General features: G+C 35.9%; 1 protein-coding gene across 4 annotated transcripts in view; it reads right to left on the bottom strand.

Moving 5' to 3' along the window:
• LOC125683575 (fibropellin-1-like) overlaps positions 1–26,546 on the bottom strand; it is a 161,337-nt gene that overhangs the window by 104,756 nt on the left and 30,035 nt on the right. For 3 of the 4 annotated variants that reach the window (XM_048924870.2, XM_048924932.2, XM_048924922.2), the window contains exon 1: positions 13,795–14,179. The exons of the other annotated variant lie outside the window; for it this stretch is intronic. In XM_048924870.2, coding sequence (XP_048780827.2) covers positions 13,795–14,143 — 349 coding nt within the window. In that variant the 5' untranslated portion in view covers positions 14,144–14,179. Of the gene's footprint in view, positions 1–13,794; positions 14,180–26,546 lie in introns of those variants that run through there. 4 annotated transcript variants of the gene reach the window in all.

Below are 26,546 nucleotides of genomic sequence, written 5' to 3'. Positions count from 1 at the left end.
TCTACATGCTGCTTTCATTTCAATTCTGTCTGAAACCTTTGTTTTGCGTTATCAAGGCTTTAAAATCCGCGTTATTATACATGTACGTTCGTTTCGCGTGATTACACCATTCACGCCTTTGTTTCTCTTTAGTATGCCTTTCAAATCAGCGTTATTGCGCCTTTGTTTCGCATTAACGAGTAAACTCAGGTGATATATTGCAATCGGTTGTCGTCCGTCGTTGTGCGTTAATAATTGTACATTTTTAACTCCTTCATAACTACTATTCCAATTCTTTCCAAATTTGATATTAAGCATCTATGGGGCGGGGGGGGGGGGTTAAATTGTAAATTTCAGGACTCTTACATTCCTGGGACCTTAGGGACGGGGAAAAACTGCCACATATTGACCAATTTTCAAAAATATTCTCTACAACCGCACATATGAAGGTAAAACTAAATGCATAGTGATGTATAGCAAGAAGGCTTCTACCAAAATTGTAAATTTCATGATCCCAGGGGTGCAGGTTCTGACCCCAGGGCGAGTCCAAACTTGGTATACATGTATAGTATTTATGTGTAAAACACTTAAATTACATCTTGTTTAGTGCTATTGATACTAAATTGAAACTAAATGGATATCTAAAAAGAGTAGGTGGTCCTCTAACAAAATCGTAAATTTGATGACCCCAGGGGTATGGGTTTGGTATCAGGGTGGTGCTATAATGATTTGAAGGACGTCTTTTAGTTTGCCGATACCGGATGTACATAAAATGGTGAATTTCACAATTCCAGAGTTTTGACTCTAGAATGGGTCCAAATTAGTCATATCGTTTAATGTTACTACAGATATTACATGTATATTGTGTAAAGCCTTTCATCAGTGTATGCACTTTTGAGGGCATTGAAGTTTCAAAAACTATTACTGAATATTAGAATCAAGCTTAGCTATTCAGAACAGGAAAGTTTTTCTAGATTCCATAGGCCTTGGGACTAGTGATACTTTTAAATAGTAGATGTACTCCCGATAAGTAGGTGACAGTTAAGGCCTGTGAACCTCTTGTATAGATCATGGGGATCTCGGATTATGTGATAACTGTCATTATCATTTAAACATTAACCATGATGGTGCATGTAGGTACATGTAAGAGAATCTTGTGTGGTTGTTAGAACACCTACATGTACGTTCACCGGGTTCTGATATTGTATTCGTTTACCTTCGAAGTTGTTTTACAACCTGTGTGGCTCAATTTATGTTGGAGAAACTAAGGGTTCACTTAATAAAAGAATATCGGGGCATATATTTCAAATAAATAATGGTGGTAACCAACTTCTTTACAAGCATTTTAACTCACCGGACCACTCCATACTGTCCAGGACGGTAAGGATTTTGGAAAAAAATATATCACAAATATAGCCCTTTCCGTAGACAACGAGAAGATCACTGGATCAGGACCCTAGGATGCAATGATAATGTATATGATGTGGGAAATTTGACTAGTCCACAAGGAAATAACGTGAATGTGATGGGACTCTTTCCCAATACTCAAAGACGGAAACGCAGTCATGGACATCGTTCATATAAAAGATCAAGCATAAATGATGTCACGTTTGATTCACTTTAACCTTACGTCAACAGACAATTAGATCCACATCATATTCGCACAAAACTCTACTCTGTTCCATTGAGAGTTTTACATACATTATTTCGAGAAGCTACAGCTGGTCTCTACTTGGATTTTTCAACACCTGCATAAAGACTGAGCTCTATGATTATGGATGTTGCCAATCACAGGCTCTATAAACCACTACGGGTCATGGATGATATTCCTTCCAAATCATGCCGCCAGTTCCTTAAGCGCAAATTTACAATCAAAGGAATAGATGCCGTCAAGATACGCAACATTCTTCGTTATAAAAAAAAGTTCAGTCGTGTATTCCAACTTCAAGTCTACATCCAGCATTTCCTACAAATATACTTCTACTATTGCATCCAGTTTTTGGCACTCTAGTTTTCCTTTAAGCTCTTAAAAGTTTATTGTTATTTCGAATTTCCAAAATCTCGGCTTGAGCATCCCTGAAGAGACATTATTTGTCGAAATGCGAATCTGGTGCATCAGAATTGGTACCGTATCGGTTTCACATCCAAACTTTTTAATTATAAACAAACTTTGTGTAGTGTCTAGATATAGACCATCTTAATATACTTAATCCACCTACGTGTCCATCATTTTCTTTCAACTATAGTCCAGCTGGACATGTCATTACTGGTGATGTTAATATACATGTAGTTGAAAATGAGGATCTCAAGTCACTTATTCTAAAAGGTCCTAAATACAGAGAACCTCAGTCTTTCAATTGGCGACAGAAATTTATTTCTATTATGAATTCTGTCGAGGATTATGCCAGACGATGGGCTAAATATAAATCAGAACTTGATACATTGTCAGAATAAATTAAAAGTCTAAGAGGAATTATATCAAAATCCCGCATTAGACAATAAACGTGCGTACCATCTATCATTCTGTGTTTAATAAACCAGAAGTGATAAAAGAATTAGATAGGTTACATGAGGAATATGTTTTGGTTCCAGCCGACAAAGTTTGTAACATTGTCTTTGTTTGTAAGGTTAATTTTACAACTGTATTTTAAACGAACTTGGCATTCCTTCCACTTTTAGTAATCGTACCTATACTCCAACTGCCCTTTCAAAAGAGGAAATTCTTCAAAACCAGTTCTTCTTCAGTTTTAGACACATTTAATATCCCAGTCAATGGGTCGGATGAATATGAGTTACCGTACCTATAATGAATTCTTAAATTTCATAAAAACCCTTACAAAGAAAGATACATTGCTGGGTCCTGTAAATGTTCTACAAGTCCCTATCTTTGCTCCTCACGAAAATATTAACAGCTGTCAAAGAGAAAATTCAAACGTACTCAGCGACTACATTTGCCAGAAGTGGTGTAAATCAAATGTGGATTCTAAAAAATTCTAAAGAACTTTTAGTAAACTTGAAATCACAAAACTTTTCTCAAATCAACAACATCAAATCATACATGTATGACTTTTCAACTCTTTACACGATCATTCCTCAAGATAAATTAAAGACTAAACTTTTTGACGTCTTAGACAGTTACTTCTTCAACAAAAACTGAAAACGCAAATATTCCTATCTAGTGATCAGTCATCCAAAAAAAAAAATAAAACTTTGTTAAACGCCACTCTGATTCCACGCACAAATACTCTGAAGTTGAAATAAAAAATATCCTGGAGTTCCTCGTTGACAATGTCTTCGTGGTCTTTGGAGATCAGGCCTTCCAACAGTCTGTTGGAATCACCATGGACACGAATTGTGCTCCTTTGTTAGCTGACCTGCTTTTATATTCCTATGAAGCAGAATTTATTCAAAAACTTCTACACGAGAAGAAAAAATTTCTTGCTGTGGCCTTTAATTCGACATTTAGATATATCAACGATGTATTATCTATTAACAATAATAACTTTCATTCATATATCGATTCAATATATCCCAATGAACTCAAAACATGAGGCCCACTGGCCTTATTGGTCACCTGAGTACTAAAATTATCACTACTCCCAAGGGCTGTGAAATCTAGAAAAAAATTCCTGTTCTGAATATCTAAGCTAAATTTCAACACTCAGCAGAAGTATAAAACAAGATGTGTTTTCACATACTTCAATGCCCTCATAAGTACATACACTGATGAAAGGTTTTACATAATATAAAAGGTGTATTACACTTAACATTAAAAGATATGACTAATTGGGACCCATCCTAGAGTCAAAACCATGGGTTGTGAAATTCACCATTTTTTGTACATCTTTTTCAGCTATTCCTTAGTGTGCATTTAGATTTCATACAGTATCAGCAAGCTTACACATAAACACTGTATAGTATGTTTGGACCCATCCTAGGGTCAGAACCCCTACCCCGGGGATCATGAAATTTACAATTTTGGTAGACGCGTTCCTGATTTACATCTTAATGCTTTAGTTTTACTTAAACATGTGCAGTTCTTGAAAATTTGTCAATTTTGCCCCCCCCCCCCCCCCCCAAGGCGCCAGAATCCTTAAAGTTACCATTCATGTACCCTTGTTCCAAAGATGCTTTATACGAAATTTGGAAAGAATTGATATGATAGTTATCACGAAGAAGTTAAAAATGTATATTGTTCACACATTTAATAACTGACCATTTTGGCCCCACTCTGATACCACAACCACTATCCCTGGGATCATCAAATTTACAATTTTGGTAAAGGACTACCTGTTCTTTCTAAATATCCATTTAATTTCAATTTAGAATCAATAGTACTAAAGAAGAAGTTATTTAAGTATTTTACACATAAATACTATATAGCAAGTTTGGCCCCGTCCTGGGGTCAGAACCTCTACCCCCGGAGTCATGAAATTTACAATTTTGGTAGGTCTTCCTGTTCTACATCACCATGCATTTAGTTTTTCTTATACGTGTGCGGTTCTTTAGAAGATTTTTGAAAATTGATCAATTTTGGGCAGTTTTTGCCCCGCCCCCAAGGGTGCTGGAGTCCTGAAAACAATTTATGCCCCCCTTGTTCCAAAGACGATTCATACCAAATATGAAAAGAATTGGACTAGTAGTTATCAAGAATAAGTTAAAAATGTTCAAATGTTAACTCATGACGACGGATGACAACCAATTGCAATAGGTCCCCTGAGTTTACTCAGGTGACCTAATAAAACACACCACAGAGTCGTCCACTTCTGCTTCATACTTAGATGTTTTATTGAAAGTAGACATTAACGGCAAACGAACAACTCACCTTTGACAAACGGGATGCTTTCAACGTCTCCATCGTCAACTTCCCATATTTTTCTAGCAATATTCCATTATTATCTTCATATGGTGTTTATATCTTTCAACTGATTCGAAGAGCTTGTTCTGCGTATGGTAAGTTTTTTAATCAACGCAGGCTACTGACAAACAAACTGGTGGTGCAGGGGCTCCAACAGTCCCGTTTAAAATCAGCATTTCGCAAATTCTATGGCCGTTATAACGATCTAGTTTGTCGATACAACCTATCATTGGGTCAAATGCTGTCTGACGTTTTTTCATACCGATTGTTAGGCTGTTCTTGGCACACTGATTTTGACTACGGATAACTCCATTTATCTGATCAAGATATAGGGCTCGTGGCGGGTGTAACCGGTCGACAGGGGATGCTTACTCCTCCTAGACACCTAATCTGGTATGTCCAGGGGTCCATGTTTGCCCAACTCTATTTTGTATTGCACGTGAGAGTTATGAAATTGATCACTGTTCGTTATCTTCGCCTTTCCTATTTAACAGAATTATAGATGATAAGGCGGTACATAAAACATTATGCAGTGTTTCGTACCAATTTTTAGACTGTTCTTTGCATACTGATTTTGACTACTGATTACTCTATTTACGTGATCAAGATATATGGCTCACAGCGGGTGTGACCGGTTTACAGAAGATGCTTACTTCACCTGGTGTATCCAGAGGTCCGTGTTTACCATACATTAATTTGTATTTTTAAAGGATTTATGAGATTGAACACTGTTCGTTATTCTGAAATTTTTAAAAACTCACAATAGGGTATATAAATCAAACGTTAGGACTGTATTGGGGATTCTTGATTGATCGTGTGTTCTTTTTACGCCCCGTTGAGAATTTTTCACTCATATTGAGACGTTAAGGACTGTTGGTGACGTACCACAAATATAGACCCGTGCTTCGCACTCAGGATCGCAGCAGTGAGGACTGTTGCTGTATTAATGTACATTTTGCGATAATTTCATGAAATATATACATGTATACTCGGTACTTGTACAAAAATATATTACATTGAATATATCCAGAACTGTAAAATATGCTGTATCACGATTCCGGTTTATTTAGTTTTTTATTAATTGATGAAATATACATGTACATGTATTTTATTACTTGATTACGAAATAAGTAAAATCCCAGGGAAAAATCCGAAACATTCCGAGTAAATAGATCGTTTTGCGTTCAGCGTGCGCTCAGCGTTCGTTCACCGTTCACTTTGCGCTCAGCGTTCGTTCACCGTTCACTTTGCGCTCTGCGTTCGTTCACCGTGCGTTCACCGTTCAAGTGGGAAAGAAGAACGTTTCAGGGACTGTACCGCGACCTCCGCTTTTAAAGTACATATCCTAAAACCAATTATTCTTACTCTACATGCCGAGCGTTTGGCGAAGGAGCAATCACTACCTATGTTAACGTCTTAGGCTTGACTCGGTAATGACTCGAGCGGGACTCGAACTCACGACCTCTCGGTTAGGAAGCGAACACTGTTTTGCAAGATGGTTGTTATTGACTAAGGACTGTTTAGGATGGATGTCATAGTTACCCAGAATTCTCGTTAGCACGAAATATCTGGATGAAGCATTCCTGTGTTTTCTCAAAGTACTTGTAACTTGTTGCCAATTTAATGAGCATATGATATAGAAATCTTTCTTCAAATACACCACCAGTGAGAAACTTATAGGATTTAACTCGTCGAAACTAAATTGGTTTATCAAAGCTAAATATCAACATATATTACTAAGATGTACTATTTGGGTAATTTCTGGCTAGCTGCTAGCTTATTCTGTTTTCGTGCATTAGTGAGGTCATAATCACGTCACATCCACCGTGCAAAATTCTCCAGCAGTTGACACATGGAAATAAAAATAAAATAACGAGATAATGAGTAATATCAATATCCAGGTGCTATGCCATAAAGTATACACTGTTTTCAACAGCAATTACTTTTCCTTGGAATAATAAAAAAGCAAAACCAACAAATATATATACAGTGTATGTATACAAATGATACACATGTAGAACATGATTACACGTGGCTAAACTTGGAGAATGGAGGCCGGTCTAGAACCACCAGGCGGAGGAACCTAAGCCCGCCAAACATTACTACCCCTGCGGAGAACCGACCACAGTTACAATCTCTTACAGAAGGTCCTGGGGCCACACCTTGCAATTCGTCATTCTAAAACTGGTCAGTGTAACAAAGGCACTGTTCTGCAATGCCCAGTGGCAAATCTGCAAAGCTGGCCCATCATTCTGCCATTTTGCAGGCAGCCCTCTGTCAAAATATCAGTTTACTGCTGTGCTGTCTAAATCAATTTCTGCGTTGAACTTGGATGATAGGGCTACAAATCGCACTCTTTTCGTATTGGAGCAAGTACAGAACTACGCAGGGGCCGCAGGGCAGTTAAGGTGACAAATGAACTCGGTATGATAATGAGATCATAATGAACTGATACATCATGACAGTTGCTCCGCCTTGATCAATCCATATTTGGATACGCATACAAAAACTCTATTTTTATGATCACATAAAATATATCGGAATATTGCCTTTATTCTACGCTTAAAATAAGTCAATTTTCCTTGATTTGACAACACATGACAAGGCATTTTGATGAGAAATACCCCGGTAAAGTTTGTCGTATGTTGGAATCAGCGTCTTAAAGCGTTGACTACGCACATGGCAAAGACCACTTGAAGATATCAGCTGTACAACTTTGAAATATCAAGGTAAGTTCTTGTGATTGAAATAATGATGTATAAATACCAAGCATGTTGGTTGATTGAATGTTGTTTAACGACTCTCTCAAACGCTTATGGCCTTTGAGCAGGGAGGGATCTTTATCGTGCCACGCCTGCTGTGACAGGAGACCTCGACTTTTAGTCTCATCCGAAGGACCACCCCATTTAGTCGCCTCTTACGACAAGCAAGGGGTTACTGAGGACCTATTCAAACCCGGATCCCCACGGGATGTTGGCATACAATCATGTGACAGATTGGTAGGATATGAAATGCACGGCTGTTTGAAACCGCTCAGGACCCCACCAGTCAGTGGCGGAACCCCCTACATAAATGCTATGTTAAGGTAGCTCCACCCTCATGTGATTTATCAATACTAATGGTTAAAAGTGGAAAAACTATTATTTCCCACTAAATATAGTTTAATTTAATTAATAACCAAAGAAAATGTATATGTTGTCACCTTTTTAAAGATGTCAGACATACAAAAACAGAAGTATACATCAACATCAGAAAATCACACATTTTCGTTAAACAGAATAATAAAAAATATATAAAAACTTGTTGAAATGACAAAATTTAAATATCAACAGTATAAAAAAACCTGCTAATTCATAAATATGTATAGATTAATTGTGGATATTAGGGAAAACCAATATATAATAGACACCCAGTAGCGGAAATTCCAGCATAGGAATTATTGTCCTTGACAACATTTTTTAAAATCATGATTGATTATCTATGGAAAATATAAACTTTTTCAGTATCAATAGTCTACCAGAATTTTTATTATATCCAGTGAATAAAATTCCTCAGAAAGATATACATGTATTTCTATCATGCTAAAAGTTTAATTATACCCCCCGAACGAAGTTCTTGGGGGTATATAGGAATCACTCTGTCTGTCTGTCTGTACTTTCATGACCTTTATATGACCTTGACCCTTGACCTCAAGGTCAAAATTAAAGTTGTTTTTTTTAAACAATGGATTCGTGTCCGGGCCATAACTTCTTTGTTCTTTGACATAGGCATACCATATTTGACACATGAGTAAATCACCATGAGACGATGTGTCATGTACTTTCATGACCTCCATATGACCTTGACCTCAAGGTCAAAATTAAAGGTTTTTACAATGGATTCGTGTCAGGGCCATGACTTCTTTGTTCTTTGACATAGGCATATCATATTTGACACATGAGTGTATCAACATGAGACGATGTGTCGAGTACCTTCATGACCTCTATATGACCTTGAATTTTGATCTCAAGGTCAAAATTCATGATAGGGTTTTGACATAGTCATACCATAAGACATGGGTGTATCACCATGATACTATGTGTCATGTACATTCATGACCTCTTTATCACCTTGACCTTTGATCTCAAGGTCAAAATTATAGGTTTATGCCATGGATTTGTGTTCGGACTATATCTTCCATTTTCTTCTACAAAGGCATACCATATTTTTACACTCAGGAAAGAGGTAATTTATACCTATTAACAACACCTTTTGGAAGATTGGAGTAAGCGGGGGTATTCTTAGTGACCATTGCCCACAGTACATCTTGTTTATTAAGATGGTTGCAAAAACCTATGACATCACATGAGGATCGATCGACCTTAAAACATTTATTCATGGGGTCTTGTGGCAAACTGAGCGGCATACATTAATTTAACTATAATTTGTTTATTTTCGACCACTGCGCCACCGAGGGTCACAGTTGAAGATCACGTAAATATTGTGACACTAGATTTATTTTCCCATGACCTCTGTACTTCTCAGGGTCATGGACATTTAAGACTATAGTTACATTGAACCTTCTATTCTTTGACCATAACTATTGCATCTCCCATGGTCAAGGTCGTAGAAAGTTGTGATTTTGCATTGAAATGCTGAATGTTATTGTGTTGCTGGACCTACCCGTTGTTGTAGGCCCAAAAAGGTATAGCGCATTTGCTGACGAAACGGCCGACTCAGAAATCTAAATAGACTGGCGTGTTATATTTATAAGGCCAACGTTTTTTATGTTTCGTTAACCAAGATACATAACTGCTGTAGTTTAGCATTACTGACATTCATGTGAGTCATTCTTTAATCAATAAACCATTTTCTTATTTGGAATGATGAACAGTACACTATTTTCATAGGTGCATTCATATTACACAACAACCCTTTTACATATGGCATTACTTAACTCACTGTCTTTTTCTGACATAACTGCAGCACCTTTAATAAATTTCATCAGTTCAGTTGCCTTTGGTTGATAATTCGAGTGTTTAGTTTTGCCTAAATATCATATGACAGTTGCTACATGAGTTTTTATGTTTACTTTTGAGAAGTCAAACTGTATAACAGATCTTTTCCTCCCTTGACCTATTTTACTTATTACATACTGTGCATTTGTGCCCCTTTTCCTGTAGTATTTGTTTAGCTTTTCGTCAGCCACATTATGGTTTTAAAATCCTGTGCACACATGAACATGTTAGCGTAAACAAACAGAACCACTTTGATCTCGGAATAAATTCCCTTTCTTTAAGTCGTAACTTTCAAATATTGGAAGTTATGATGAAAATGACTAATATTTGTTATAATATATGTATCACATTTATAACACATACACACACCCTCTCAAGAAAACGACCCCAAAAAATGAAAAGCAAAAAAAAAAAAAAAAAAAAAAAAATGCCACATGCCACCCAGGCATGTAAGTTTCAAGGTTTAATGTTTGACAGGCTACTAAATCTCAAGATAAATTTTGAGAACGATTTTTTCATATTTTATCCATTTTCAACAAGAAGGCCAACTTAAACCAAATTTCCTCAAATAGACTTATGTACAGTCTTACTCAAGTAAAACAATTTCAGTGTTTTATTTCTGGTTTAGGGTGGCCTTTTGCAACAGTTTGCATTTTTTATGCCCATTACGTTACATCTACTATATACTCTATATAATCACGGTGATGTTTATGCCTATCAAATAAAGATACTATCAACATATAGATATCTTTATTAAGTACTTTCGGTTAACACAAGTATAAACTGACATTGTATAGCAGAATATTTGTAAAAAATGATATTCAAGAAGGAAGTATTTGTGTAGGCGAAATTGCATACCAAGTGCGCTATACTCCTTTGTTTGTATTACATATGTATCAGATCCCTTGGGGATCCGGGTTAGAATAGGTCCTCAGTACCCCTTTGCTTGTCGTAAGAGGCGACTAAATGGGGCGGTCCTTCGGATGAGACCGCAAAAACCGAGGTCCAGTGTCACAGCAGGTGTGACACGATAAAGATCCCTTCCTGCTCAAAGGCCGTAAGCGCCGAGCACCGGCCTAACTATTGCAGCCCTTCACCCGCAATGGTGACATCTCCATATGAGTGAAATATTCTCTAGAGGGGAGTTAAACAATATTTAATCAATCAATCATATGTAGCAGCCGTGCCCATAAACGCCAAATTAATGTAACCCGTAAATTATTTGATTTTTATTGCACTTGTACCAGATAACATTTATTTATGCAAAACTATGGCCTTTACATGCAATTTGAAAAAAAATCATTATTTTCATTTCATTAATTTGATCAGTTATATGATGATGTAAACTTGGTGTAGATAATATCGTAATTCAGAAGAAAAGAAATAGCGGAGTAAAAATCGCGTTTTTAAGAAATATACACTGTACTACACATGTATATACATGAAACTGCTATTTTCCTCTCCCGTTATTGTAAACGTCATTCGTTATTTTTGTGAATTAGGAAACTGGGGTATTTACTTGACAATCACGGTTAGATCCCAACACGCATGGATATTTAATCATTTGTATTTGACGGAAAAGTTTATTGGTAGTGTGTACCCATGCATGTTTTCTTCTGCCCCGACAGAGAGATCATGACAGTCATCAAAATTACACCCGTATATTACATTAATGTAACTGTATACGGATATATCAACATTTAAAAATCTCTTGACCCACCATACAATATAGAAATTTAAGAAACATTGAAATATCTCTACATAAATACACTGAAAACTGACATGTGAATGTATTAGTGTATAATTACCAAATGAATCATAAAGTACAACTTCCACCTACATCCCCTGTCCACAAAGGGTACCTGTAAAGTGCGAAACGAAACGAAATCTACCGAAACGAAACCTACCAAAACAAAACGAAACAGATTGTATAACTGAACTCTTTTAATTATAATAATTTGAAATGGTATATTGGGCCCCTGTGAAAGTTACCACATATAAATAAAATTCGCCTCCCCTTTGATATAGGCTTTCGGCTTGACTGATACAAAGTTTTAAAAGTTTGAGGGGGAGAGGGGGTAAGCACAATGTACATATCCGAAGTTTATTAAATACCATGTGCAATTAATTTTGGATCCATAAATTTCAGAACGGAGGGTTACAGTCTCAGAGGTCTGGAGAAACGCACTAAACGAGGGGTGGGGTCGCTGGCGTTGGATCCGACTTTGGGCATAGATACATTGTTTGAAGAAGCTGATGTCTGAGAAAGTTGAAAGCAGGAAGAGCTATTAACCTCTTATTTGATCTCTAACTGCTGAGGTGCGAGTACTTTCAATAATGAAAAAAATTAAATAGTATACCATATTATATGAATGCAATTCGGTTAGATATACACTGTATATACATGTATTATTAGAAATTATTATTGATATGTAGTGATTCTAAAGATAACTCTATACATTTGGGGTGTTGCTAAGACGGGGAATTGAAAACGGAATTTTGTTAATGCAATAATGTCAGGAGGAGGTCAGTATTTTGTAAAATCAATAGGCTTATGAACAAGGGAAGCAGAAATTACAAAGAGAACGGGAGGACATACTCAGAATCCACCGTTTGATATACTACATGCAAATACACAATATCCACATGGATACTTAGATTTGTCTTTAGAGCTAAAAATACTGAAACATGTATTTATGCCCAAAGGCGGATTCAACACCGGCGACCCCACCCCTCGTTTTGTGTGTTTCTCCTGACCTCTGACCTGTGAGACTGTAACCCTCCGTTCTAAAATTTATGGATCCGAAACAAATTGCACATGGTATTTAATTAACTTCGGATATGTAATTTGTGCTTACTCACCCCCCTTCCAACTTTTAAAACTCAGTCAAGCCGAAAGCCTATATCAAAGGGGAGGTAAATTTTATTTATATGTGGTCACTTTAACAAGGGCCTAAGATACCTTTTTTAATTATTATAATTAGAAGAGTTCGGTTATTCAATCTGTTTCGTTTCGGTGGGTTTCGTTTCGTTTCGGTAGATTTAGTTTCGATTTCGTTTCGCACTTTGCAGGTACCCGTCTACAAACTGTATTTCGGCACCGAATAAATAATTTCGTGTCTACAACATTCTTTCATGGACAGAGTTTCGGATATATGGGCTTTATCGTTATGGGGTTATGTGACTTAGAATTTTTATGATATTAATAAGGGAATAGCACTTTCCATCACATGCAGTAACTTTGAGAAGATTTTCATAGAATTTAAAAGGCTATGTTCGGATACTATTACGATATTAATCACTTTGTCCCTCCGTATGCCTGTTTCTCAGCACTTTAAATGACACACGATACATTGATAACTTATTAACAAGTTTCGATGAGAATATTTTCATTTTTCATACATTTTATGCATAATACATGTTCTTAGATTTTACAGAAGAACAACGCTTTCGACTTTCAAATTTATGGCGGCGTCCTTTCTGTTTCTGACTTGTCAGTTTTCTAGCTTAGGATTGTACATGTGGTTTAAATTACAGCATATCCTAGTGTGAAAACATTGTTATAACAATGTCTTCTGGTAACATAGCTAGTATTTCACTAGCAACAATACCAAATAAAACTGCAGTTAATCACTTTTTATGTTTGTTTTAATCAATCTCTACCCGAAAGTTATCGCCCCTTAAACTTACATACACATATTAACGCCAATGTATTTAATCTACTATACAATGAACTATCAAAATAGTATCAAAGCATTAAAAGAAAAGTTTTACTGAAAGAAGTAAAAGTTTTCCCCCATAGTAAATTACCGTATCATAGTTTTACTACAGTATCATTATGATAGTTTTGATGATAACATCAGAATGTTTTACTATTATAGTAAATTTAATATAATTCAAAAAAGATATTTCTATAGTACACTGCAAGCATATTACTGTAGTATGTTTTGTTGGGATTACCTTCACAGCACTTCCCTTTATATCCAGGATCGCATTTACACGTGTTGGCTCCGTAGTTGTGTCCATGAAAGCAATGCAGGCAATTTCTCTTTTGACTACCTACGTGTGCTTCGTCATTAGGAAGACTGCAATTAGCTAAACAGTGAGGGAAATCTTTTGGCTCTACAGCATCAGGACAACAGAACTCCCTCTGTCTTTTTTGTGACTGTGAACCACACGCACCCGTACAACTTTCCCACTCCAACCAGTCATGGAATATACAATCATTACCTTTACCACATATTGTCTGGACCAAAACAAATTTTTCTAATAAAACACCAAGAATCACAGCAGAGTAAAAATATTTCATCACAAACGTAGTTATGCACTGTATAATTAAAAAAAATCGTATAGACTTTGACACAGAATCCGAGTCTTTAAAATAATCTTGTAAAGACAGATCGTTAACTATTGATTCAAATATACATCTGACATCACGAATGACTTCGTTGCATATGTATTTTATATCTTACACGAATTGGGGATAAACAAAGAATTTATGAATAAATATAACTGAATTCAAAAGGAATGTCTCTACAGCTGTAGGGTGTTTCTGTTTAGAACAAACTGTGGAGGATTCATGAGATCCTGCTCTCCTTAAAAACATTTGGTCGGATATTTTCTTATGTCCCAAACAAATAAAATCAAATCAACAATGAAGAGATTATTGATTATTTGGTTACACAATGTTCCTGCGTGACACTGCCAACATTTACTCTTGTTTTCTTTTCTTTTTCAAATACAAGAAGAATAAAAATTTGAAACCAGTATGTCAACTGAAAAATTGTGTTAAGCACACCTACGTGTACATGACACGTTCTCAGTGCTTACTTAAAATTTATTGTTAATACTCATTTTCAATAAATTACTTACTCCTCTGTATTTTTCATGGTACCTTTTAGACATTCAAAACTATGATTCGTTTATCACTTACTGTAAGAAAATTAGTTTCAGTTTTTAATATTTTTATCTAAATATATACTTCAGATCTAGCTCATTGCACAAAATAGCTATGAGAGTAGCATAACAGGCTGGGGTGGATGGGTGTTAGATTCGCGTCAAGTTGGAGAATAGAAATTGCATGGTATGACTTCATATATCTTCTGAATCACGCCGAACACGCATCAGTGGGGTCTACTTTCAACATGCAACACCAGCTACCATCCCCGAACACATCCTCCTCCTCCTGGGCGACTGATCCGGTATGTCCGGATCCATATTTGCCCTTCTCTATTATATTTACCGAACCGGTAATAATACTGATCCCAATAGTATAAACATATTACATACCTACGTGTATTACTGAACCCTATCCATCTGAAAAAAATTGTGTCAATTCTTTTGAATGGGTTTGGCAGGGGCTATATTTTGCGACGGAAGGATTGATTTATCAAAAAGTTCTAAATCTGCGTAATATTACAGTTTTTGTTTCATCTAATATATCTTCTATTTTTATACTCCAATACGTGTATCTCATTTTAAAATTGATGATATAAGTAGTTGAGACTTGGGCCTCCGTGGCCGAGTGGTTCGAGCATCGTGCTCACCATCACACGGCCTCTCACCTCTGTCAGCGCGGGTTCGAATCCCGCTCGTGCCCGTAAGTGAGAAAGTTTCCCAGTTTACTTTCGGAAGGTCGGTGGTCTCTTCCCAGGTAATATCTGGGTTTTCCCCTCCACCAACAAAAACTGGGCGCTACCAGATAACGGAAAAATGGTTGAGTGTGGCGGAAAACATCAATCAATCAAATGTTGTAATTTATTAATTTGGTTGATATATTTTTCGATACAGAACACCGATTCTTAAAAAAAAAGTTTTGTATAAAAATTCAGTATTTTCGCCAATGATTTAAAAATTTGATCTCCAACCCCCACTTTTTATAGTTTCATTTCAAATTTTAAGACAAGACTGAAAATTATGTGAAATTTTAGAAATTGACATTTAATCGTAATATGTCCTTTTAAATTCTCAAATTTGATATCATGATTTTTTTCCCTCATATCATGTGCAAAAAGGTAATTATTTATTTTCATTACTAGTATTAAACTTTTTTTGATCTGGAGTGGTAATAGACCTGATTATGTTTCTATTTTATGGAATGACTGATTTGTGTTGTTTATGCTGTGTTGATACCAACAGACAAATCAAGTTTATATGAATAAATTTTAAGTTCAAAAGAGTCATATTTAGAACACTATAGCTCAATAACAAGCGTTGCGACCCCAGTTTTTCTTTTTCATTTCCTAATTCTTCTTCAATGTAGAAATAAAGAATACACTTCCCCAAAAAACTGACAGTACTCCAAATCTCAGGGCGCAAACCTCTTTAACACCGCCCCCACACAAATCTCATTGAAGTACCAAAACCACTCCCTACCTATGGTTAATCAATTCAAATTGAGTGTTATAATGAACACATGTGTAGTCTGTGGGCACCAGTATTCGGGGGGCATCAGCAATAATTGTGATGACCTTCACACAAGGAAACACATGCTCGAAGTCCAATATTGTAACAGGCGGACATAGCGAGACGACGGATGAAACGACATGATATCTGAATCATTTAATAACTTTTAAAGTGATGACTTATAAACGATGCTGATTGGTTGAAAAATTCGTTTGATTTCTCTGTCAAAATTTCGTTCGGAGTTCATCTGCACTATGCACGCGGGACTACTTTTCTCTGGAATGCGTCTTCCCCGTTCTAATTTTAGCGCTATTTATAGAACGGGATTTTCCACACAAGCATTATATATAACGAAATGCATTTGTTTGATTTTTGTTTTTCATTGCTATCAAAAATTAGCACAACTAAAGATATGAATAAAATACAAATTAATTTTTAAAGAAACAACATACATAGGCGATGACGTGGCAGAATAGTCAATTTGATGACGTAGACCACTTACTGGTAGAAGTAGACAGATTACAGGAGTTCCCAGTATGAATCGTCTGCTTTACGAGATCGATAACATGACGGAGCAAGTGGCGACTTCTGATCTGGTAAATATCAATGAAATTGAACTGCGTTATATGGGGCTCAGTCAACGAGTGCGTTTTGAACGTTTTCCTCGATATTGAAATGGAACCGAATTGCATTCCACCGTTCCAACGACACAACCAGTGTTCAACGTCTCCTCCAACACGATGCAACATAAATCCAGTCACCACTTGTTATCTTCCTTTATATTTAATTCAGCTTTTAACCATTGCACCTTTAATTTGGCGTATAATCCATTTAAATCTGCACAGTAACTGTTCCTGACCTGAACGCACAGCCATGCCGTTTTGATTTTGTTTTCATTCTTGCCTATATGTATTCCTACGCGCCATTTCAGAAACGTTAATTCAAGCTTTTTGATGGGAGAAACTATTTGTTTTTCTATCTTAAAAACATAATTAAATGATAAGAAATAAAACTTATATAATTCTTTGTTTGATGCATGTATCAAACGAAACAATGCTACGCGCATTGATGAAGTTTTCCGTCCAATGTTTCGTTTGATACATGCATTAAACAAAGAATTATAAGTTTCATTTCTTAACTCATAGGAAAAAATTGTTAATAACACAAATTCAAAGGTTTGTGGAGACTCGTTTGGAGTACCCCAAGGAAGTTTACTTGGGCCTCTTTTATCCTTGAGATACCAATAAAACAAAAGCGTAGTACAATTTCATATTCATTTTAAGGCGTGAGAAATACTTTTATGATTATTGATATGTTATTTTTCTAAGTCCAAGGACCATAAATAAGTGAAAAATCAACGGACCGATAAGAAATTCGAAGTTGATCTGTAACTTATGGCAAAACAACGTACCAAATATCAAATAAATATCTGCAAGAACAGAGAGAAAAGTGCGGAAAACTGAACTGACGGACAGAGTGCAAACCTAAAGTCCCCTTCAACTTCGACTTCGTCGGTAGGGGACTTATTATCATTTAAATTGATACATGTATTTCCAGCTAAAACTTAATTATTTTTATACGAACACGTGTTTAGTAATGAGCACTTTTAGCGTCCATTGATAAAAAAGAGAATAAATACAGTGTATGTGAATCTTCAATGTACTTTTTTCATGTTGATACACACCGTCGAGAATGAAATTTTACAAAATGTCATGTAAATATATATGTGCATGTTTTGTCGCTTTCTTATTCGGATAAAATTGCTAAATGATCCACGTATAATGCATACCGTGCATTTCCACTTCATTTCTCATGTACTGTGACTTTTGAAAGTATCATGGGCACATATTTTGAGAACACTTACAGTTCACGGATACGTACTGTCCAACGTTTATAACCAACACACACACACACACACACACAAAAAAAAACACACACACATTGTATGTTTCATAAAGTTATACCATGACATACATTTCCATTCTTGTATGCATGGAGGTATAGATAACTAATAACACACACAGAATAGCATATGTATTGTACACTGCTACCTTGCGTTTTATCCCTAAGATCAGTGTTCCAAAGGTTAAAAACGTAACTGAAGCAAAAAAAAAAAAAAAAAAAAAAAAAAAAAAAAAATTTTTCCCGTATTTGTATTTCTTTTAAAATTCATATTGATGCCAACACCATTTCAATTTTACGAACACATTTTTAACTAATGAATTTATATGCAAAATATGAAATTGGTTGTCGCATGTAAAAGGTTTTAATTTCAGAAAAGAAAACTCATACTACAAGATAAGGTAAGGTTTTAAAAGGAGCAACGGATCACGATCTTATGTTTCGTATTGGGCTTCACTCTGTCAATGTACGAGTGTGGCTCGAACCCACAACCCCGAGGCCGCTAAGCAAGTAACACTGGGTCATCGCGACCATGATGCTGTGGATTGATTATATAAATGTTCAGTTTGGTTTTAGTCCTAAAAAAATCGCCGTTATGCAAATCAAATTCATCGACATTGTATTTAGATTTATCAATAAATTCATGTATAATTTGTATCATATTGGGATGCATGAAAAAATGAAAACATGGGATAATATGCATAATCAAATATAATGCTGATTGCAAATTTTTGTTTTTGCAACGTTATAACTATTCTTAGACCAGAAATATCAGTAATGAATATCAATGATCATGTGTCATTATAATTGAAATCTATTAAAATATTAGCAAAAACAGCCTTTAGCAGATTACCGTACCATCACAACATGGCCCTTTGTATTTGTGATGACAAACACAGGAATTGTTGAACAATAACGTTCCATGATGACAGAGGTGGCACGGGATGTATTCATCAAATTCGTTCCCATGTACCGGCAATGAACACGCCTCTAGGCATTTGTTTTTGGTTTGTCCTCTTACTCGATTCGGACAGCAAAACTCGCGTTGCCTTAATCGTGTTTGATTTCCACAATGACCAGTGCACGTATGCCATGGTAGCCACTCATGAAATATACAGTCCTCGTCTATATTGCAACTGCAGTATACATAGTCAAGATTGCTTATACTAGCAATTATTCCGATAGAAATGTACCAGACATAGCGGATCATCGTGGCAGTAGTCAACATTAAGCGTTATGCAATATCATTTGTCCTGATCATCTATTTATACGATATCAAAATTTATAGATTTATAGATTTTCAACTATACATTCTTGGATACATGAAGACATTGGAATCCTAAAAAGACACAATACACAGGCTATTACCTCATACTAGTCATGGAAGGCTTTAAACAAACTTCAAAGTACATTACCATAATTTATAAAAGCCGGGTTGCCGACAGACGCTAATGACTAACTATCAAACTCAGTTTGCCCATCGTCAACTTCCTATATTTATATGACAATATTCTATCATCACCTGTACTTCCTATATTCATATGGCAATATTCTATCATCACCTGTACTTCCTATATTTATATGGCAATATTCTATCATCACCTGTACTTCCTATATTTATATGGCAATATTCTATCATCACCTGTAAATGGTTGTTGTTTGACGTCCCGTCGAGAATTTTTCATACATATATATGGAAACGTAACCGGTTGCAGGTGAAATACTACAAATTTAGACCTACATTGTATGCTTAGCGCTCAGGGCTGTAGTGGTGTAGGTTGTTTAAACTGACAACGCCTGTCGCGACACGGAACTTCCGTTTTTAAGATAATATCCGAAAGACCCGTAATTCTCACTTATATATGCCGAGTGGTTGGTGAAATAGCAATCACTACCTATGTTTACGTCTTAGATTTGACGCGGCCATGGCAAGAGCGGGTTTTAATTCACGACCTCCTTGGTTACGAAGCGAACGCTCTATCACTGAGATACCGGTCACATGTTTATGGCGTTTCTGTCTTCTAACTGATTTGATACGCGAGAGCACGTTCGTTCTACATCTGATCAATTTCTAAGGTAGACTACTGACAAAGGAGTTGATGCTCCAGGGCTTTCAACAATCTTATTTAAAATCGGCATTTCGAACATTTTATAGCCGTTTTAATGATCTTATATATGTATGCAAATACATCCTGTCATTACGTCAAATTATTTTCTCACGTCTCATACCAATTATTACAATACTGTAGGATCTGTATAAAACATTTCTACAAATAGTTTCTAGCAATTATCGAAATTATTTTCTTTCCAAAAGGTAACGTCACTAACTATATAGTGTCAGCACTATGAACCATTTTGGAGAAGAAATCACTCCTCTCTCAGTCAATGTAAACCCATGGCAGGGAACTTGAAATTCAGATCACTTCAAAATATGAACAATTTTATGGTATCTTAATATCAACCATGGTTCTTATCTTTAAAAAAGGTCATGCATTTTGACTTTCTCAATATAGCTGCAAACTGTACAAAAATATCATGATGGGTAACAAAAATATGAAATTTGACGTCCGGATTTGATTGCAGAGGGCACAGAGGCTGACGCCACCGACAGAGACACGTCAGACAGACAACTTAAGACAATACATGTATTCTATATATACTTGTCTTCAGTCACATGAGCTAATAAACTGACGACTACAGACTCAGTACAACTCACTAGAGTGAAAACTGAATCATTAAAGACAAAAATTACGTTAAAATTAAAGTTTAAGATGTACACATTTTTACAACTGAACTACAGGTTGTTAGAACTGCCATGAAACGAATTCGAAGCCTGCAATATAGAGACTCTCTGAGATTGTACATAAAAAAATTCTGCTATCTATTTAAGGACATGTTACATATACATGAACGTCACTTCAATCAGTCTCAAGGTGCTGTGGGTCTCTTACGGACTAACTAACCACGATACCACTCCATTTATCAAACAACTGTCAGCTTTGTTGTCTTTAGTTAATGATTAAAAGACCAAGTTCCACACGATACCGCAGTAGATTTAAATACAACTGTTTGTTAAGACCAATGAAAGATAAATTGCTTTTTATATCTTTGATGTAATTATTTTTATTGTTATTAGATATCAGTTGTATCCAGTCAACACATCAATCTCAAAACACTTTTCCATTACTATGTTAGTAATATACCTCTTCTGACATCTATTATGAAAGGAATTCCTTGCTTACGTCGTGTTTATTCAAGCCGGATATTGATTTTCTGTCAATGCTGACAATATATGACCTATTGTTGCAATATTCTGCAAAATTCGAGCCATTCATTACATAATTCATTCTTTCTCCTATCGCTGCTGTTTATATTACATCACTTCCGTTTACTATGTCTCATCGTTCACTTTGAAAATTAGACAATTATATGGCAAAACAGATTTCATTAGAATATGCTAGCCATAGTTACCGGTTTTTTTGTTTTTTTTAACTCTCGTTCGTTTCGGTTTTTTAAATTAAGTTTTTTTTCCAGTTAGTAAATACAACCCCTCTCTCAAACAGTTGTCTTCTAAAAAGGGTATAATTACAAGCGCCAGCAGAGCAAAGACTAGACATGTGTGGAAGGATAGACTATATACACGTCTAGAATCGTACTAGCATGTACATACATAAATGCATATGCACATGCATGTATGAAGATGAAGATTAAAGTGCTAAAACAGAAAATGATTTGTCACAAATACAAATCCTTGTAGATGAATGAGCAAAAACCAGACACTTAGTAGTAATTGTAGAACTTCATTCTCCAGTTATGTTACTCCTTATTAAAGGACACATCGCATGTTTTTAAACTTTTTAATTTTTTCAGCAAAATTAATTCATTTCATGCCTAAAACTACTTTACATGTGTTTTAAAAGAAACAGTTTGCGTAGTTTTCGAGTTTGATAGCGATGAAATTCAAATCTTGCGATATGCATATTTTCTTCGATATTTTACGCGCCATTATCTGTGACGTCATATGCGACCTCGAACGAGAAGATTTGAAAACAGTTGTTAGACATTTCATAAACAGATTAGATTTAATTGACAAACAAACAATTATCACATTAACGGCTTGTAAATAACACTGCATTGGGTTGTTTTGTGCCGTTTAAGGGTGTACTTGCTGTCAGTAGAGATGATTTGGACTGTGTTTTTTTCAATTTTCGAAGGAAGGTATGAGGGACAAGACGTGAATATTTTTTGTCGGCACAACGACTTTGCCATAAAAAAAAACCCAGTAGAATTTGTCCCTGTACTTTTTCAAACAAGCTCTTGGACAAAGACGTATATAAACTGCGAGAAAATGGTTCTATCGAAGCTTCGCACTGTTACATATAGGCCTACCGCATATGCATTCCGTTCTGCTCTCAAATTCAATACACACTCGCACCAACTGACCTTCACCTTGTAACAACATATAGACAGAACTTTGCTAGCAGTGTCTACCAACTGGTAGTTTTAAAAACGAAATTTAAAGATAAAAGATAATAGAACTTTCAATTATAAATAATAAAATATGATATTTCCCAACTTTGAATTGAATTATAATGCTTTCATTTTTTTTTTTTTTAAGGAACGCGTACGTGTTTACAACAACAGCACGCCGCGCTCCCACTTCCTAAGTAACAACGTGTAGATAACAAAATATAATGATTAATAAAATTGCTTGAATAAAATGATTTAAAAGTATTGTGATTTTCACAATAAGTTTGATCATTTTTATTATATTTTTTTCCCCGAAATGCACCCGTGACAGTAGGCCTAGTTGTCAATGCTACATAATCGTATTATAATTTAGGCCTATCTAACTTCTCCAAAAATAAATTTTATAATAATTGCACTGTTTGTTTTAGAAAAGCAACAACGCTAATTACAGTTGTTTACAGAAATGGCATTCCCAAATAGTGTTTAGACAGTGATCCCATGTAAACATTATTTATTCGCAAATTTAGGCAGATTTCATATTCGCTTTCCTCGCTACATTTGGGTCGCTATTTGTATGCACTGGTGGCTAAAAGATATAAGACTCGGGAAATTTGTCAACATCGAAATAAATGTTATCCATGGTAAATAAATTAGGCCCCTAAAACCCGAGTTTTTAAAAATATCTAACACTACTATTACAACAAGTTGATCGACGAAGGTCGCATATGACGTCACTGTACCACGTGACTACCTATCTAATTAACTAGGCTTTTTGAAATCGGGGCTTAGATTTAAGTCTGTATTGTGGCAAATTATCGCAATACTTCAGTGAACGAACTATTACAATTAATTTCTATAAGCATAAGGAAGAAAAAATGCAGATAATTCTGTATACTTTGAAAACACGAGATGTGTCCTTTAAACCTATCGGAAGACACAGAATGGTCGCGGTGACTATTGATTGCAGTTCATTCGTGACCCGGGGTGTGTGTGTGTCTTAGGTTCAATTCTCGTTCGTATCTTAGTTGGGTTAAACCTAAGACGTAAATATATCTAGCGACTATTCCTTTACCAAATCCTCAGCATTTAAAAGTTTTCTAATTACATATGTACCTTAAAAACGGAGGTCCCGTATCACGGCCGGCGTTGGCACGATAAAGAACACTCACTGCTACGGTCCTGTTCACCTACAGCTGGTCACACTTCTACATTGCACATGAGTAAAAAAAAAAAATCGTCTAAGGACGAAATGAAAATCGTAGTGATAAAGTAACGAGATACAAACTGCTCCCAAGGGCGAAAGAATATTTACAAATCACTACAGGGTCATTTGTTATGACTGTTGAGTTTAGTGTCGCACTATGAAGCTCACAAATAGAGGACGCTAAACAAAATAAGGTGAAGCCATCATATTTGTTATGGACTGTTTAATTGACTTACGCAGTGTTTGTAGACAAGATGCACATTTTCAATCAGCAAATTAAGTCTTGGTTGTCATGTGAAACTTTCATTCCGGCACGACACGTATACATAGAGGATCAAATAACGCTTTCACTTCCTCAAGGAAGAAGCCGGATTCATTCATGACCAGTGTAATAACATAGGATTTCTTCGGAAAGAAAGAAAAAAATCTTCATGGCCATTAAATATTCGTTCCCTATTTTTTGAAGATGTATCAGAGAAAAAACACAGAAAGTTAATACACAATAATTACGTACATGTAAGTATGATAACTAACATGGTTCCAAGTCATGTGAAACCAAGCAGCTCTGTTTTGTATGAACTTGCTAGCTGAATTTAACATCAACGTTAATGACAAGTTTCGATAATTTCATACTTTGTAAGTGGTTGACTGTTCTACGAGACGAGGTCTTTATATGGAAATGTAGTCCAAAGTTGAAGCTATTATCTTATCAAACGGTTTAAATGTGTCATTACATGGCATTAAATCTCAATTTTGTCACGAGGACGGATTCCTGAAATCGAAAGCCTTAGATATCCTCAAAATGTATATTATATTAAAAAGTAGGGGTCATGGGGCTAATATAGAGAACGCAATGTAGATAGGTAAAATGATATAATTTTATGTCAAATTCTTTCATTTAAACGATTGTATTTAGATGATAAACCGTACGAATGTTTAATTGTATATTAACTATAATGAATTTCATCTACGGCGGTCTATTCTAAACACCGCTAAGTTTTAATTTTTGATTAACGTTTTCGGTAGTCATTTAACGATGTATGATGTACATGTAATTTATTCCGTATCAACTTTACTCACTGTCTGACTGTGTAATTTAAAAGTACTAAATTCTGTAAGAATAACAAGAGTACCGGGTACAACATACGCCCGTTAGACATTCAGTGCAATATCTGTATCCATCATGAAAAAAAGGTCCAGAATTTTTTTTTACCTACTTCTAGTGCGAAAGTAGGTCACGGTGCACCAATCAAGTTGAAATGTGAACTGACTATAATGTATTTCTCTGAGAGGGAGGTTGTGTCTGACAACATTTCTGGGCAATACTTGTATTCATAACAAAACAAAACAAAACAAACAAACAAAAATCAGGAAAACTGTTTGACCTACTTCTTACTTTCAATCCAGCTGAATTGCAAACTGAACTTATGTTCCCCCGAGAGGAAGCTTGTGACTAAAGTTCAGGGCAATATCTGTATCTCTAACGCAAACAATGTTTTTCTACGAAGTAATACTACGACCTTACCCTTCAACCTTGAAAAATAACAGGTATCCTACACTTGGTACAAGGTGTACGTATACCAAGTTTGACGGTCATTGCCACAAACGTTCGGTCTGTATCCTACTTACAAGGTTTTCCTACAAAGTGACACTACGACCTTGACCTATGACTTTGAGACACAACAGGCATCTTCTTGTCATCATGGTGATCAAAGTTGTATAAGACCCTGGATCTTACAGTTCGGTCTGTATCCTTCCTACATAAGTGATACTACGACCTTGACCCTGAGAAATAATAGGCATCTTCCTCTCATGATGGTGATCAAATGTACGAAGTTGTAAGATCCAGGAGCATACAGTTCATTATTTTGCCTACAAGGTCCATACAGACGGACGACGCCATATCATAATACATATGTCTTTGACGGACGTTTAAAAAGCAATAAGTATAAAAGAGAACTCAAATCACTGGATTTTTTCAAAATCAAACAAATGCTAATCTTATTATAGGTCTTGTAAGTTTGATAAGAAGTTTTAAAAAAATTTCAGTGAAATATTTATAGGAATCAACAGCAACTGTACATTAAAGAATGACAACTAATTCTTATCACGGTAACACGAGACCCATAGTCCTGATCAGTTATGCGATTATTTGTTAAAAGTATTACTAGCCCCAAGGATTGTAAAATCTAGAATATTTTTAATGTTCTGCATATCCAAGCGAAATTCTAATATTTAGCAACAGTATAAAACAAGATGTGTTCTTCAAAAACAAAAGTGACCCGGAAATGCCCATACTGATGAAATATAGTACATGCTACAGACCCTGAAGCGTACTACTACACCTCCAAAGCGTTTCGTTTCGTTCTGTGCAAACCGTTCAGCGTTCTGTGCAGACCGTTCAGCGTTTCGTGCAAACCGTTCAGCGTTCCGTGCAAGAATCGTTTCGTTTCGTGCAAACCGTTCAGCGTTCCGTGCAGACCATTCCGTGCAAAGCGTGCAAACCGTTTCGTGCAAGAATCGTTCCGTGCAAGAAACGTTTCGTGCAGTAGCCACGCCTACAGAAGCGTGCAGACCGTTCAAGCCACGCCCCGAGAATCGTGCAAGTCATTCCGCTATGGCATCCAAGAAAGGTGGACGTAGATTGTCGCTCAGAATTCGATCAGTTATTTTGAATTTAAACAAAGCTGGACTATCCACTGTAAAAATTCGAAACATTCTCGAAAAAAAT

This window comes from Ostrea edulis, chromosome 1 (genome assembly GCF_947568905.1).
Source record: "Ostrea edulis chromosome 1, xbOstEdul1.1, whole genome shotgun sequence".
Taxonomy (NCBI): domain Eukaryota; kingdom Metazoa; phylum Mollusca; class Bivalvia; order Ostreida; family Ostreidae; genus Ostrea; species Ostrea edulis.
The sequence above is the reverse complement of the archived record's forward strand: the minus strand, read 5'-3'. Positions and strand labels throughout refer to the sequence as shown.